This window comes from Montipora capricornis, chromosome 12, assembly GCF_036669925.1.
Source record: "Montipora capricornis isolate CH-2021 chromosome 12, ASM3666992v2, whole genome shotgun sequence".
Taxonomy (NCBI): Eukaryota; Metazoa; Cnidaria; class Anthozoa; order Scleractinia; family Acroporidae; genus Montipora; species Montipora capricornis.
In genome coordinates, this window is record NC_090894.1 from 26,636,561 (window position 1) to 26,654,405 (window position 17,845).

Genomic DNA, 17,845 nt, shown 5'->3' on the forward strand with positions numbered 1-17,845 from the left:
TGTACGGTGGTCAATTTACATTATCAACTCCGTTGATAAAACCAAATTTTCGGATATAAAGTAGTTTGTTGTTATGACGATAACTACACAAAACCAGTTCAGATCTACAGAGGAAAAGACGCAGTACACAAATTTATAGAAAAGATGTCAGAAGAAGTCAAATACTGTAGTAAGATCAAGAAAAAATATTTTAGCAAAGACATGGTAATGACAAAAGAGGACGTCAAAGATTTTAAAACAGCTGACAAATGTCATATATGCAATACAAAATACATAAAAAGAGACATTAAAGCAAGAGATCATTGTCATGTAACTGGAAAATACAGAGGATCAGCTCCCCAAGACTGTAATTTTAATTTGAAATTAACTAAGATTCCTGTCATTTTTCATAATTTAAGAGAATATGACAACCACCTTATCATGCAGCAGATTGGTGAAATAGCTAAAAAGTATACATACAAAAATGAAAAAGGTGAAGAACAACAGATGAAGATAAAAGTCATCTCTAATAATATGGAAAAATGTATGGCTTTCATGTTAGGCAACCATTTAACATTCACTGATAGCTTCCAGTTTATGAGTTTAAGTCTGGATAAGTTAGTAAGCAACCTACCTGATAAAGCCTTCAAATACACCAATGATATATTTTAAAACGAGCAATTCAACCTGATGAAGCAAAAAGACATTTATCCATACGACTACATGGACAGCTTCGAAAAGTTTAACAATGAACAGCTACCATCAAAAGACAATTTTTACAGCATTTTAAACCACGAACACATATCTGACGATCAATATCAACAATAGGCCTTATTTACGATAGCCGCCATGTTGGTTTTCATAATGCCATGCAAATTAGCCATGCGTTATGCTGGAGGGGGGGGCGGCAAACATTGAAGAAAAGGCAAATTGCGGAAAATCGGCTCAACGAAATTTATTAGTATTTAGAATTAAGTACCTTTATCAATTTTTTTTATCTTTTGATTGCCTTTGACATTTTGACTTTCTACTTTGTTATCTGCTCAAATCATCTGTGTGGCTAAGGTATTCGTTATAACCTCTCGAACTTGTGTTGTTTGCCCACTAAGAAGTGTGTAGCAAATTTGCGTGATAATAGCAAATCCAACATGGCGGCCATTGTGAATAAGGTCTATTGCTCAAAACGTGTGGAATACTCTTGATTTAAAATCAATGGGTGAGTATCATGACATATCTTAAGAGTGATATCCTTTTGTTAGCAGATGTTTTCGAAAACTTTAGAAAGAACTGTTTACAATAATACAACTTAGATCCTTGCTACTATTTCACAAGTCCTGGGTTGCGGTCATGGGATGCTACGCTTAAGATGACTGATATAAAATTAGAACTAATGATTGACATAGATATGTTTCAATTTATTGAAAAGGGTATGAGAGGTGGTATCTCATAGATAGCTAATTGATACGGAAAAGCAAACAACAAACACATGAAAAATTACAACGAAAAGGCGCCTTCGAAGTTTATCATGTACTTGGATGCTAATATTCTTTACGGTTGGGCTAATATGTCTCACTATTTACCTACCGGTGGTTGTAGATGGTTGACTAAAAAATCAGATTAACAAAATCAACTTAGCTACCTTAAAAAAGGACAGTAAAAAAGGAATGATATTGGAAGTCGATCTTGAGTATCCTAAGGATTTGCATGATATGCATGATAATTATACATTAGCAACTGAAAAAATCAACGTTGCTAAAAATATGTTATCACCATATAGCGAACAAATAAGACAAAAATACAACATCACAATCGGCCAGGTAAACAAACTGATTCCTACTCTATCCAACAAAGATAAACATATATTACATTACAGAAACTCTTCAATTGTACATCGATCTAGGATTAAAAGTAGGAAAGGTACACAGAATGTTAGAATTCAATCAGTCTCAATGGTTAAAACACTATATTAATTTCAACATACAAATAAGAACGAATGCAAAAAATTCATTCGAAAAAGACTTTTTCAAGCTTTTGAACAACTCTGCAGCTGTTCTCGGTAAAAACATGAAAAACATGAGAAAGCGAGTCGATATAATGCTTGTAACAGATGAGAATAAATTATCAAAATATTTAATGAAAATCTTGTGGCTTTACTTAAGATCACAGAAACACTAACTTTTAATATACCAGCATATCATATATGCCCCACGTAATATTTAAAGATATGCTTTCGCATACCGATACACTTCGCATGAAACCAACGATCACATTCTGAACACAAAATGGCGCCCTGGCTGCTTTCTTACGTTCCGATTACATTCACCACAAGGATACTTCAACCACTGCCGAGGAGGACCCGGGTTTGGATGAATGTCTCCAGAGAGATTGATCAGGTGAAACAATCGAGCACCATCCACATCATATGGCACTCGGCTTTGCAGAAACGCCCTTCTTCCGCGACGCGGAAGTCGAAATTGTAATAGAAGACGTCAAAATGTGGTAAGAACATAAGTGGCACACGTGACTGTGTGATTCTTGCCACATTTTGACGTCATCTGTGACCTATTACTGAACAGATGCACAACAACATGGAGTCTATTTCTTACATATATGTAAAACAAAAATGAAATATGGAAAAAAAAAAAAGTAAATGCGGGAAGGCTCGACATGCAAAACTTTTATGTCAATTGACAAACGATCAAAGTCCCCGTCCCATGGGGAACCAAAGCGCTACTGATCATAAATCCGCAAAAGAAACTTTTTCATGGCTTTTGGAAACTAAAAAAGAAAGTTCTACTTTAATTTTGCTTCTTTTAGCTACAGAAAATAAGTTGTCAATATTGAATATAATATATGAATAATATATGATAATATTATATGAATATATATATATAGAAAATAGGTTATAATTGTGAGGCAAGCTCATTCTCGTCTTTCATAAAGACAACTCGCAATGTCCTTCCGAATTTGCTTCGTGTTGTGATAAATTGATAGCATAAACCGGTGTTTTCTCTAATCCATCAATGGAATCCGTTTTTATTTCAGTTCAAAATTAGTGACTGGTTCAATGAGATAATCAGCACGTTAAAGTGAGAGTGCAGCCACTTTGTTGCTCTAGCACGCTCAATTCAAAAGATAATTTTAGGTTCATATTGGTTCAGAGAATTTCGCGATGCTCTCCGGCGATACTCATTGAAGCAAACCGTTTGCAGGACTAACCATGCAGCAACGCGCATTTTAAACTTTGAAGTGGTTAATACTTTAAAGTCATTGGCTTAACTTGTCGTCGGTCGTCAAGGTTGCAGATTACGCAAGTTGTGATCTAATATCTCGCTTTGAAGAAGATACGCTTGTTAGTATAGCATCACGCTGTAAACAATGAAGTTCATTTGTTGACGTGACATGCACCTCTTCAGAAAAAACTCTTAAGTTCTGTTAAAATCAGTGTAATTTCCTCGCACAGGTCTTATTAGATTTTCATTTTATGGAATTGGAGGTTGTGGTCGATGACTCATACCACGGAAAATGGACCACCCTGACTGGGGGAAACAGCTGTCTTGAGTCCAGTGAGTCTCTTAAAGTAAGGGTAAAAAATCCATGAGGACCCGTTTTAAATAAACTACGTAAAAACAAATGTCACGATGCACTTACAATTTCTTCTACCTGAATATGTTAATGATACGAAGAAGCCGTGTGAAAGAGCGCTGGCCATAAGCGATATCTGTATTCTCACCATTTGAATTATTATATGCGATTATTGCTCGGCATTGCTTGGCAGTAGCAATGTGTTATTTCTAATCGTTAACGTTCATCTTACGAAATCTTTATTCAATAGGAAAATGTTTTCCTTTAAAGCCATGCGTTATGAGATTACGTATTTTAACTCTAAAAAATACTCTTACTAGAAATAAACTGGTTAAACAACCAGGGTAGAGCTTGAATTCCCGAAATTGCGTTTTACATAAAAAAGTAAGAACGTTATGGTACAAGTTTATTAAACCGCTTTAGCCTGTCGGGCATGACCAATAATGAAGGTTGCATGTCTTCTTCTCCTGCGACGTTGGACGAAAGAGTTTGGAGTCCCCTTTGCAGTTGCATATGTATTTCCGTTTGTTTGAGGAAACCGTTGACTCAAGGTTATACTCTTGAGCGAAATTTGTGGAACAGGTTACACCAATTATTCTTGATCCCTGCAAAAAGGATACAAAGATGAACATGAGAGACGAGATCAGACATACCATATGGTAGCAAGAAGCAGCGACCTTTTTTTCTCGAATTTCCAAATCTTCCAGGAATTAAATTATGGTTCTTTTGTTTTGATGAGCAAACAATACGATTCGGGCGATTATGGTCAATTTCTTGTGTCTGAAGGGGTTAACTCGTCTTGATATACTTACTACTGACTCAGCTACGCTAGCGTCTGCAACTTTTTCACCCCCATTCGTAGTAAATCCGGTTTCGACATCGTATTTGCATTGACTAAGGTCTCCTTTACCGTTCAATCCCGGTGCAACACTCGGACCTGCCATCTTGCTGACGTTGGTGATCTAGCAAGTTGAAAATGAAAAGCAATCCTTGTATCAGACTTACTAAGAGTAACCTTAAACTTATTATGAAGATGCTCACTCTTTTTGGCGTGGTTGTTTCCTGAGGTCTCTTCGCTGCTAACTTAAAGGTGAAAGGACGGTTAAAGTGGCAAATGCATTTTTTGTTATCAGTTACAATATGTACAGGTCAAAAGACCACAGATTTTGCTGCACGAGAGGTTAAACAAGAGTTGTTCAGAAATAATGCTATGGCAGAAGATATTTAAAGTTCATTTGATCATGGGTGGCCGTAGCTTTGGGGTAACTTGTTTTGAAGATGAGTTACTTATAAAACTACTAAATTCGTTCAGTGTAAAGAAGGAGCTTTAGTGGGTGAATATTATTTTGAAAAGTCACACTCGCGATCTGTTTCTATTGCTACTTCGTACATGTAAAATAAAACTCAGTACCTTACGGGAGAAAATTCCGGGCTTTTCGACGAGTAGTTACCTGATTGCCTTATGTCGTTTTACGTTGAATTTTAAGCTAAATTTCACGGTTTAAAGAGGATATTATGTAGGTATGGTTAGTTAATGACTTCGGCTGCTCGAGGATAAAATGGAAAAGAATATAATAGACTGAAATAGAATGGAATGCAATGGAATGGAGTGAGATGGAGTGAATTGAAATGAAATTAAATGGATTGGAATGAAATAGTTTTCTGAGCACGAGGCGAATCTGCTTACTTTATTCAAAAGTTCCAGCTGGGTGGCGTTGACTGCACTCCACATCGATAACCACGAAGCTGTGAACTGTTCTTGCAGTCTTTTACCAGTAGAGTTCAATGAGAACCACATTCGAGTCAACTCATTCTTCATTTCTCGGAGGGAATTGTTAAATGACATCCGAAGGGGTTGTACGTCGCCGTAATGTTTTATCTGTGTTTTTTCAAATTGAAAAAAAAAAGGTCTTGCTGTAATCAAGACTCTTCTGATTGCAAGGGTCACGGTTAATATCTGATATCAGGGATCAAACTGTTGCAGAATCGGAAACACATATGAAACAAAATTCAAAAGCGTTTATGTTTCAAGTTGCGGAGCAGGCGAGGCGACCATGGAGCAACATATTCGAATCTAAAGTTAACATACTGGCCTCGGTGGCTTTCGTTCACTATAATACATTTAAAATGTTACGCAGTGAAGTCTCCCTTTGTCTCAAAATGTAGTCAAGAGCAAAATTCAGACAAGCTGTTGATTCTCGGTATGGAACCCGCAGAACAAAGCAAGCCAAGTGAGACACTTCTCCCAGCTAACTATCATTGTAGTAGTAGCAGCAGCAGAAGCAGCAGCAGTAGCAATAGCAGTAGCAGTAGCAGCGGTAGCAGTGGTGATAGTAGTAGTGGAAGTAGTAGTAGTAGTAGTAGTAGTAGTAGTAGTAGTAGTAGTAGTAGTAGTAGTAGTAGTAGTAGTAGTAGTAGTAGTAGTAGTAGTAGTAGTAGTGGTAGTAGTAGTAGTGGTAGTAGTAGCTGTCGACTTTAATTAATGCGATCTTAATTTATGGGGCATGGAATCGAGGTTACTGGGTCTGAAGAGTCCGATACTGCTACTCACATATAAAACAATATCAGTTTCAAAGCCTTATGCTATACTAGTTTATCATTATGCTGTCGTAATCATTATGTATTTGTCTTTAATTGTTGTCTAGAAAAGACACCAACGGCCTTCAAGAACTAAATGTCTTACCTTTAGATCGATTGTTTGGTTTATTCTTTGTTCTCCTAAGTGGACTTTGTCTCTAAGGTCATTCAAACTGCTTTTTATCTGACAAAACAGGAGCAAACACCAAATTGACCTTTCAACAGATCGATGTCGCAGTTTAGTTCAACAGTAACAAAAGGCAAACTCGAGAGGCAAGTAACGTATGCGCCTCTCTGCGGTGGGAGACCGTTGATTAGATAGATAAATCGTTTATTAGATAAAATCACCTCGCAGTCCGAAGACTGAATTACGCGATAATAAATAATACACTATAATACATTATGATAAATATAAAAATCATAATTCAATTAAGTGCAAAAAACTATTAAGAATTGAAGATTAAAAAAAATTTACAAGTACAATAAAAAATTAGAAGAATTATGGTCGACATTTTAAGACTATGGCTGATCATAAAAGGATTTCTTAAACCGATCTGTTTTACACACAGGAGTGTTAAAAGTTCTTGTTGATCGTAAATATCTGCAATTGGTATTCTTGGGTGGAAGGAGACTTGCCATCTTATGGTCCTTATTATGCATTATGTCTTTGAAAAGATCACATGACAGTCTCTCTTTCCTATCATAAAGTGTTGGAATCCCTGCTTCTCTCAGCGCACTGCTGTACTTAAGATCAGGAAACATGATGTGCATGGCGCGTCCCTGAATGAGCTCGATTTCATCAGACAGGTAACATGGGAGACAACTGTAAAATAACTGACATGAGTATTCAAGTACGGACCTAATGGCCCTACAGAAAAATAGTCTAAGATCACTCGAGCAGATGCCAGATTTCCAGATTGGTTGACAGTGTTTGATGGAACCTTCCCCTGGAGTAAATCAGTCCATTTTTTCCGTTTATTCTCGTTAACAGACAGTTTCTAGAGACACCGTTGTTGGTTTCGGTGAGTAGGGTGTACAAGAGAGCAGGGGTAGTGTAGGGGTAGAGCAGGGGTAGTGTAGTGGAGAGCACAGGCTTCGTGATTCTCCGGCGGACTCAGCCCCGAAATAGATGTCGCTTTTCTACTCGTCAGCAAGAGGTTCTCTTTGTGTACTTCACTTTCTTTTTTCGCAAAAAAACCAGAGTTTGAATTGATATTCCCTACAGAAACTTTGCTTTGAGTTTATTTTAAGTCTCCTCGTTTCATTTTCTTCAATTCCTCATTTTCGGTCTGACGGCGAAGGGCTAACGCTTGAACCGTCAGTCCGATCACGAATTTTTCAAGCGGTGGTTAATTTAAAAACAATTCGTTTGACAAAAGCACATTTTCTTGTTTCACTGGCTCCCCAACGACGCATGCAGCACCACAGGAAGACCACAGTTTCTATAGAAACCAACCGTTCAGGTCATTGGCCAATGGATGGTTTGAATCTGACGTCACGGCGTCCTTGTTGGTGTATAGAACTGCATTAAAATGTCGTTTTGGAATGTGACTCTATTATTATGCAAAACTTGTGGGGCCATTTTCTATTGTTTTGTTCACCAATATGGCCGTCTCCTCATCTCATGGATGCAAACCAAGGATGAGTAGACCTCTTGTGTTAGGTTGTTTGGACTTGAGACGTAAATATAGTTTACGTCATAGAAAGTGCGGCGTACGGGGTTTTGTTCACGAGTTGTTTGTGTCAAAAACCCGAACGAGCGAGGAACGAGCGAGTGAGGGTTTTTGACACAAACAACGCACGAGTGATTGGCATGGAAACGCCTTTACGCTATCGTTGATTGGTTATACTTCCACATGTGAAATAGCTGTACGCCATTCTGATTGGCTGTATAAGCCTTTTCCACATGTGAAAATAAAGCGTATAGATTTGTACAAATGAGCTTTATGGAATAAAATTCTCATGTTATGTGTAATAAATAAATTGACGATTTAATATTATTACCCAATTCTGAATACCTGAATACCGGTGGCCCATAACGATCTTGTTTCTTTCCGCAGTTTTTGATCAGTCTCGTTAACTTGGACCCCAATATCGGAAATCATGGTGATTAATCGTTTCTCGGACGAATTCAGCATCATTTTGAAGTCTTCTTGGTCTCTTGAGAAGTTTGCCTATCATAAATTAATATAGAGGCGTAATTAGTTATTATTATCAATATACGCGGCTAAATAGAAAATCGTCCTCTTCAAAACACACGCTCAGCGGGCCGCAAAAGACTGACAGCGGGCTGCTAATGCATTATCAGCCCTACAGCTTCATCATCCAATGATGATTCTGTTACCAGCATAGACATTTATTAAGGTTAACGTTGTGATATGCCTATTATTTATAGACGATTTTACGCATTTTTTCGGTAATTTTAAATAAGTTCACTGGACTGAGTTGATTCTTTAATAGCTTGTTCAATCAACACTTACATGATGATTTGAAGTGACTTTGAATTCGTTATTCACCTAGCTTGTATTATTAAAACTCGCATTCTTGATATCATTTGGCCTTGTTTATTGATAATAATGATAATGACATGACTTTTTTCGGGAATATTGTTTATTTGCGCCCTTGTAGTGTCATTTGCGGCCCTCGCGCTTCACGCTCGGGCCGCAAATGACACCACGCGGGCGCAAATAAACAATATTCCCGAAAAAAGTCATGTTAATCCCTTATTAACATCCGTTAACATGAATAATATTCATATTAATATTTTTAAGAAATAACTTCAGCCACCTTAATAATGTAGTTAATATAAATTAGCATTCATAAAAGGTTAACATGATGTTAATTGAGTCGACAAAGGACGCGCTAGCGCTTCCTATGTGAAAGGTTGGGTATTGTGTGCGTTCGTGGGCTACCTGTCTATGTTCTCAGCGCGAGAAACCGATAAAAGAGCGTGTTCATGTGCGTGTTCGTGGGCTACCTGTCCATGTTCTCAGCGCGAGAAACCGATAAAAGAGCGTGTTCATGTGCGTGTTCGTGGGCTACCTGTCCATGTTCTCAGCGCGAGAAACCGATAAAAGAAGTTAATGTCGGTCGGTTCAGCGGTTCCAAATCGAAACGTCACAATAACATCCAGCTATTGCCCATACTGTTCTGGCACAAATCTTGAAAATGAAACTACCCAATGAAATGAGATGAGTCGTATTTGACAGAAATCAAGTGAAATGAGTCATTGTACTCAATCAAAAATAACGATTCCTCGAACTCAGTCACATGAAATGAGTCGATTGAATGAAACGAGTCGTTGTACTCGATGGCCATTGAGCACAATGACCCATTGTGGTCACGTGCCAGTTGAACGGAATCATTGCTAACGAATGGAGAAAGAATCAGAAGTTTCAATTGAATGAAAACACCACGGGATTTCGTCCGCAAGTAATTTGAGAGCGAGAAATCAACTCCCCATAACTCAGTCTAGGAGTAAAATGAGTAAGATGCTTTATGGCAAACGCACAGGTGCCTAAAGCCTCAAGGCCACGCGCCATAATTTACATCACTGCTAGTAACATGATATTTGTAACTACGTTAATAACAGGTTAACACGATATTGACATCAATATTGTAAGAAATAACTTCAGTCACCTCAATGGTGTCGTTAAGTGTCTTCCTTTCTGGTAGTGGTTCCTTGACTTGACGCAATTCTTTCAGTTCTTCTCGAGTGTTGTTTAATTCCTCTTTTATCTTCGAAAACTTTGCTTCCAATTCTTGGAATCGAGATGAAAAGTCAACCTGTTTTTCTGGTGATGTCGCATCTGAAGGGAAAAAAGTGTGATACTGTGAGTTATCTAAGACGAATTAATGAGGGAAGTGATCGCAAAGCCTTTTTTTCTGATAGAGTCTCAGATTTTCCTATTGACTTAGCTGAGTTGTTTGTTTGTTGTGGCACACGAGGCCAGTGTGTCACTGATGTTCTTATCACATTTTGACGTCATCTGTGATCTATTACTGAACAGACGCACGGCAACATGGAATCTATTTGTTTTATATAATAAAATCGTCAATCGTGCGTCCATCCTCTAATAGATCATAGGCAAGAACCAATGAAAATGCGAGAATAACTTGGATTATTATATAATTAGTGAAAGATTTCGAATGAGAATTTGTTGATCTAAATAAGTTTTTAGATTTTTTGTATTGTTGATGTGTATAAGTTTTTAAGTTTTTAGAGATGTTTTATTGTTTTAAGAGATTTCCATTGTTTGGGTACGTCAGTAAACGCCCAATCACTGTGTTCTTTGCACCCGGGCATTCGTGCGTGATAAAATATAATAATAATAATAATAATAATAATAATAATAATAATAATAATAACAATAAGGCGATTAACATAAAATAACCAGCAAAATTGGCATGACCTGTCTAGAAATGCACGCAACAACAAAAATGGCACTGAAACACTGCTTGTGTCACAGAACACCCTCCATCAAAACTTTCCTTTTTGGTCTTTGCATTTTTACCGACTTCTCCGATGAAAAAGAAAAACCAGTCATGTCCACAGCACTTGTTGGATTTTAAGTAGCCTCGGTTGTCGGTTGGGATGACGTCAAAAATGATGGAAGTTTCTGCTGGGTCTGGACTCAGGTTCACGTCTAAAGCACTCTAGACAGGGGAAATCTCACGAGTATTCCCGTTTTAGGAATACAGGAGTGTTTAATTATCATGTCACAGGAGTGTTTAATTATCATGTCACAGGTGCGTTTAGAGGGGATCACGGATTCTTCTCAGAAGTGTGTTGGATGGAGAGAAAACGTTGGGCTTGCCGTCGGCCCTAAGGATTACGCAACCTATATAAAGAGAGTATTAACCTACCAGCAGTGGAAGGGATATAAACACACGTTCCGTATCCTAAACGTTCTTTATTCCTTCGGATACTGATTATAAGATTGTTTGAAGCCAAGAGACGGCGTTAGATGAATGAAAAGGTCCACAGAACACAGGAGGCAGATCGGAGGAGACACTGCTTCCGCTTTGGTTGTGTAAATGATACCTCACGAGTGGGTTATCATGGGGCGGCCAGCTGAAATTTGCGTTTTGTGAAAATTCAAATCTCAGCTTGTTGTTTTGCCTGTTAGCTACATGTACTGACAAACTTCATAAAACAGTGAGGGATGATGCGGGAATTAGAGAACTTTTATGCTTTTGTGACAAACAAAACCTTTTCGTTTCGTGTGGTCCGCTTTGACATTTCACGCAAATTAGTAACATGCTAAATCTCCACACGACACGTAATCAACATTTCGTTTTTATCAAGCAAGCAGATTATCTCGGACATTCAGTTCAGAATCACGTTGCCTTATTTTCCATCATAGTTTGTTTCCTGCAACTAGTTCCCTATGGATGTAAAAGAATTTCCAAGTGCGCGGGAAATAATACGGAACGTGCTATCTTGCATAACCTACTGAGGCTTAATCTCAGTATTCATTGAGGTAAAATTCCTCCCCGGTTGAGTGATTCATCATTTATCAAGCAACCTCTTTTCCTGTCCTGTCCTGTCCATATCAATGAAAAAACCTCGGTTGAAATTGATAATTGATTTGTGAAATTTTCCAGGTCTAATTCACATAGATATCTTGAAACTCTTATATCTCGAAACTTGAGAAGATACTTTTCAATTTAAACATGACAAGATCAACCCTTCTCATTTCAGCCTGCGTACAGACGAACCTGGAACAGTACCTTAATCAAATAGTCCGTCAACATTAATCATAGAAGTGGTCACATTGTAAGCATATGTAAGAACGAAAATCATAACTACGATCCGAAATTAACCCGCACTGACTGCACTAATTTTTGCAAACATATTATTTAACCAAATTTTCAGCATACCGTTCACAGCATTTGGAGAAATCGTGATCATCCCATTAAGTATCATCATCACCAAAGTCAGACCCGCAACGGCTGTGAAAAAAGTCAGGACTTGAAGAAGAGCAATTTCTCGAATACCAACGATACCACAGCAATAATGTCTTCCCACGTTCTGGTGTTTTGAGACATTAAAACGGGAAGAGGTACTATTTCTTTCTTCTTTGCTGCTTTTCTTTTCCTGTTGCTTTTCCTCTCGTGAATCTGTTAAATTGGCGTAAAAACCAGTGTTGTTCAATTGGTCGGGAGAACAGTTCGGTTTCTTAGTCTTGCCTCTCTTTCTTGATGGAGTTACGACATTACCACCTTGATCACCTACCAACGCATACTCATCGAGGTAAAAGAGTTGTGAGTGGTATCCTGCGTTTGGTATAGCTTTCCCTTCCTTACCCCAGCCAGCAGAGTCGAAAAAAATTTCTCGTCTTGGAGTTGCAGCGGTGTGACCGAAGCTTGCGTCATCTGGTGGAACAAAGTCTCTAGAGGTGCCTTTGCGTACTTTAGCCGTGTGCGTCAAATTTCCCGCGGAAACTACATCGCCACTAAATGCAAGATTGGAGTAGACGTTTGACAAGGAATCCATCTCAAAATGATGTACAGGTTAACTCTGGTCTTTCCCAGTAGCTTTCTGCAATTGCCAATAGAATGTCTGCTTTAGCCACTTGTCTCTTTCTGGGGGGCCCAGCGGTTTAGTGACGTTGGGAAAGATGCTGATATTATAATGTGCTCATGAAATTCAATACCAGTGGTTCATGCATACCGTCGTATCTTTTGAGGCCCGCTTCATATGATCTCGGTTACCGGGGTAAGATTGGCTTCTGTTCCTGTAATAACTTTCAGTGCGGTTACCGAGATGAAAAGTGGCGACTCGATCATCCAGGCGTCAATCTAAACGAACAGGCCTGCCGAGAATTTTTCGCTTTCATTGGGTCACGAAGAAACCACAAAATCCTTTTATCGTTTCGTTTAAAAATAAATTCAGCCAAAAATAGACTATAGAATAAAAGGGAGGAAGCAATAATACTTATGACATAGCTAGTAAATTCATGTAATTAAATTTAATAGTGCACGAGGGTGCTTCATTTTCCTATAGTGCGCGAAGATGACGTCGCAAACAAATGCGTTACAAAAAAAAAAATTCCTTGTGAGTGACTTTAGCATAGCAGATTATATAATATTTCCGACAAGCTTGTCTGTTGCATGAAGTGTAATCCCCTCTTCTGCTCTCTATTGCCTTGTTTATTTTGTTTTGGAAGAGCATTTCGCCACTTTTCATGGATCTCTGTAAGGCAACGAAAAACTGACAGGTGATTTCATAGTTGTAACGGAACTTTATTTTCTGATTAAATACAAAATTGAAAGAAAAGCAATTGGGGAGAAGTTCGGAGTGAGAAGATTGGAGAGCACTCACGTAGCTATTGTTACTCGAGGTGCACACATCTTCTGTACTCTCCAAACTTGCCGGCGTGTGTTTCAAATCTCGAAGAACGCACGCTGACGCATGAACCAATTCTCATATCGTGTTCTTTTCATCCCGAAAACCGAGCTGAAGTGTTTATTTGGAAAATTCAATTCTACCTTGGAAATCGAGATCTCTGCTTGCTTCGGAAACCGAAATTTCCGTAAGCGTGCTATCCCGCCCTCTAATGTGAAAACGTTGGTGGTGGTTAGATGAGGCTCACGGATACAGAAGAAGCCCCGGTTCCTCTGAAGGTGTCTTGTCCAATTTTTGCATATCTTGCAACGAATTAAAAGCTACTTTGCATCGTTAATCTCTTCATGTCAATGTCAAAGCCAAGCAAAGAATTGCTTTGTTTTTGGAAATTCTGTTTTCCACTTTGGTTAAAATTTCCGTTCACTAATTGTGAGCCGATTTTTAAACTGGAACGACGAACGCTTATTGCTCTGCAATTTATCTTTCTTCTGCGTGTCCCCAAAACGGATTTGCAAAAACGCAAAACAGTTGCTGCCAATTACAACACTTGTGATTGCGCTATGAAATGTCGCAGAAAAACAAGTGTAAAACTTGTGATCTGCAAAGAATATGTCAATCATGCAACAAATTGCTTTTGTAAAGTAGTGGGGATTTGTAAATTCCATGCACTTGGCTTAAAATGGGAAACCAATTTGCCAAAATGGTAACTCGATTACTACCACAAGTAATGAGGTAGACATGAATGGAAGCCTTTTTAAAGAATTTGCCGCTGGTATGGTGTTATTATATTGTCCGTTCTTTTAAAAGTAGCCTGATTTTACTTCGAAATGTAGATCATAATCATGTACGTGGCCGGACATGATGACATAAGGAATAAGTGGTGGATTCCACGGCAGTAGTGGAACATACCGTAATGTTTGCCTAACTTGTCTTAGCTTATAAAACTGCTTCCCTGCTATTAAAAGTTAGTTTCTCTAGCAATGAAGACGAGCATAATTATCGGTGGTTATTTTGGTTGGGTTAGAACAATCAATCAAGTGTGGAACATGATTTATAAAGGGCGACTTTTTATGATTTGACAGCAGGTGTTGACCTCATGAAAAGGGTCACGTTTCGTTATATCCATGCCTCACTTAGGCCATTTTTTTTTCTGCGAAATCAACCAGTTGTTAAACTGCTTTTCGGCAAGCTATGCAGAATCCAGAGAATTGACTTATCCCTCATGACATACTGGGTAGTATGTCCGCGTGTAGCTTTCAGGCTGGCATATGGTGAAGGTAATACTCCTTCAAGAAACATGTGGCAATGGGAGCGAGCAAAAAGGCTATTTAAAGGCCAAGAGATTAACTACAAAATGCATAGCATGTCGGTACACGTTTGCAAAAAAAGGTCCATAAAATGTTACTCCTCACTGTGGTTTCCACACATAAACGGTTTCAAAGTCCAGATATTCCAAATATTTTGCATCCTGTTATCTTAAAACTACAATAGTAGTAGCTATCGCTAAGTGCTAACGAGACAGTCAATATAATACATAGATTGCAGAGTTGCATCAGATTTCCATGTTTGGAACCCAATAGTAGTTGTAGTTTTTTATTTCAAAGTACTGCAACTCAACTTATCTAAGTTAACAATAACACAATAACAATAGAAATGCAAGTAAAACCCTTGGACGTTTTGTATTTAGAACAACAATGAAAAATGTCAACGTGTTTCAACGGCCGTAATTTAACAGGAATATACAATAATTAAGTTAGATAAAATGAATGGCATGTACAAAATCGCCAGAGCGTTTTCAGTGTGAAACTTGTCATGGGAAATCAAACTCTCTTGCAACCTCGCTCTCAGGGTCTCTCTTCTCTGCCTCCCTCGTCGTCGAGAAAAGAGACCATGGTTGCGGCTGGTCACGTGGCATTCCTTGAGAAATATTTTCCCACTGGGGTAGGGCTTTTGTCATATTTTCATCCCGCAACTTGTATTCGTTTGACAAGGCATTTGACCCTGTTTAAGAAACAATTTCACTATCCCGTTTAAGACAGATTACTTTTACTTCATTTAAATGGGCTTCGTTCTTCAAAAGCCCAATAAACATACATCTAAGTTTATCCTGTTTAAGCTATTAGGTCATGAAGCGATACCCTGCTTTAGACAGAAATTGATGAAATAGATACCCCGTTCATAACAAAACACCCTGAAAGCCATACCCTATCGGGCCGCACGTCCCCGTTAAGGTCTCATTAGGGAGTAGCCCCCCCCCCCCCTCCCGGGGGGGGGGGGAATCTGACGAGTATTCCCGTTTTAGGAATACAGGAGTGTTTAATTATCATGTCACAGGAGTGTTTAATTATCATGTCACAGGTGCGTTTAGAGGGGATCACGGATTCTTCTCAGAAGTGTGTTGGATGGAGAGCTTTCATGAAAAGGTCGGGCTTGCCGTCGGCCCTAAGGATTACGCAACCAATATAAAGAGAGTATTAACCTTCCAGCAGTGGAAGGGATATAAACACACGTTCCTTATCCTAAACGTTCTTTATTCCTTCGGATACTGATTATAAGATTGTTTGAAGCCAAGAGACGGCGTTAGATGAATGAAAAGGTCCACAGAACACAGGAAGCAGATCGGAGGAGACACTGCTTCCGCTTTGGTTGTGTAAATGATACCTCACGAGTGGGTTATCATGGGGCGGCCAGCTGAAATTTGCGTTTTGTGAAAATTCAAATCTTAGCTCATTGTTTTGCCTGTTAGCTACACATACTGAGAAACTTCATAAAACAGTGAGGGATGATGTGGGAATTAGAGAACTTTTATGCTTTTGTGACAAACAAAACCTTCTCGTTTCGTGTGGTCCGCTTTGACATTTCACGCAAATTAGTGCCTTGCTAAATCTCCACACGACACGTAATCAACTTTTCGTTCTTATCAAGCAGATTATTTCGGACAATTCAGTTCAGAATCACGTTGCCTTATTTTCCATCACAGTTTGTTTCCTGCAACTAATTCCCTACAGATGTAAAAGAAATTTCTAAGTGCGCGGGAAATAATACGGAACGTGCTATCTTGCATCACCTACTGAGGCGTAATCTCAGTATTCGTTGAGGTAAAAGTCCTCCCCGGAATTCATCAATTATCTAGAAATCTCGTTTCCTGTCCTGTCATGTCCTGTCCTGTCCTGTCCTGTCCTGTCCACATCAATGAAAAAAACTCGGTTGAAATTGATAATTGATTTGTGAAATTTTCCAGGTCTAATTCACATAGATATCTTGAAACTCTATATCTCGAAACTTGAGAAGATACTTTTCAATTTAAACATAACAAGAACAACCCTTCTCATTTCAGCCTGCGCACAGACGAACCTGGAACAGTACCTTAATCAAATAGTCCGTCAACATTAATCATTGAAGTGGTCACATCGTAAGCATATGTAAGAACGAAAATCATAACTACGATCCGCATTAACCCGCACTGACTGCACTAATTTTTGCAAACATATTATTTAACCAAATTTTCAGCATACCGTTCACAGCATTTGGAGAAATCGTGATCATCCCATTAAGTATCATCATCACCAAAGTCAAACCTGTAACGGCTGTGAAAAAAGTCAGGACTTGAAGAAGAGCAATTTCTCGAATACCAACGATACCACAGCAATAATGTCTTCCCACGTTCTGGTGTTTTGAGACATTAAAACGGGAAGAGGTACTATTTCTTTCTTCTTTGCTGCTTTTCTTTTCCCGGTGCTTTTCCTCTCGTGAATCTGTTAAATTGGCGTAAAAACCAGTGTTGTTCAATTGATCGGCAGAACAGTTCGGTTTCTTAGTCTTACCTCTCTTTCTCGATGGAGTTACGGCATTACCACATTGATCACCTACCAACGCATACTCATCGAGGTAAAAGAGTTGTGAGTGGTATCGTGCGTTTGGTATAGCTTTCCCTTCCTTACCCCAGCCAGCAGAGTCGAAAAAAATTTCTCGTCTTGGAGTTGCAGCGGTGTGACCGAAGCTTGCGTCATCTGGTGGAACAAAGTCTCTGGAGGTGCCTTTGCGTACTTTAGCCGTGTGTGTCAAATTTCCCGCGGAAACTACATCGCTACTAAATGCAAGATTGGAGTAGACATTTGCCAACGATTCCATCTCAAAATGATGTACAGGGTAACTCTGGTCTTTCTCAGTAGCTTTCTGCAATTGCCACTAGAATCTCTGCTTTAGCCACTTGTCGCTTTCTGGGGGGCCCGGCAGTTTAGTGACGTTGGGAAAGATGCTGATATTATAATGTGCTCATGAAATTCAATACCAGTTGTTCATGCATACCGTCGTATCTTTTGAGGCCCGCTTCATATGATCTCGGTTACCGGG

At 38.8% G+C, this 17,845-nt stretch overlaps 1 protein-coding gene across 3 annotated transcripts; it reads right to left on the bottom strand.

Moving 5' to 3' along the window:
• Positions 1-1,372: 1,372 nt before the first annotated feature.
• On the bottom strand, positions 1,373-17,830 carry LOC138025981 (uncharacterized). 3 transcript variants are annotated; one of them, XM_068873143.1, is made up of 8 exons: positions 17,317-17,830; positions 17,008-17,247; positions 9,781-9,950; positions 8,160-8,315; positions 6,248-6,325; positions 5,252-5,443; positions 4,377-4,526; positions 1,373-4,169 (listed from the first exon to the last, which is right to left on the bottom strand). In XM_068873143.1, exons 1-8 carry the CDS (start codon positions 17,621-17,623, stop codon positions 3,984-3,986), a joined length of 1,479 nt encoding a protein of 492 aa, XP_068729244.1. In that variant the 5' UTR covers positions 17,624-17,830; the 3' UTR covers positions 1,373-3,983. The 3 variants fall into 3 exon arrangements, with proteins under 3 accessions (XP_068729244.1, XP_068729243.1, XP_068729242.1); XM_068873142.1 differs by having other exon boundaries at positions 17,008-17,830; XM_068873141.1 differs by lacking the exons at positions 17,008-17,247; positions 17,317-17,830 and adding an exon at positions 12,025-12,935.
• Between the last annotated feature and the right edge of the window lie 15 nt (positions 17,831-17,845).

Coding starts and splice junctions, on each gene's coding strand:
- LOC138025981 (XM_068873142.1), bottom strand. CDS start 17,623: ATGGAATCGTTGGCAAATGTCTACTCCAATCTTGCATTTAGTAGCGAT. Junction 6,326..8,159: donor TATGGGCCACCGGTATTCAG/GTATTCAGAATT, acceptor CTGTTTTGTCAG/ATAAAAAGCAGTTTGAATGA. Junction 4,527..5,251: donor AGCTGGAACTTTTGAATAAA/GTAAGCAGATTC, acceptor TCAACTTGCTAG/ATCACCAACGTCAGCAAGAT.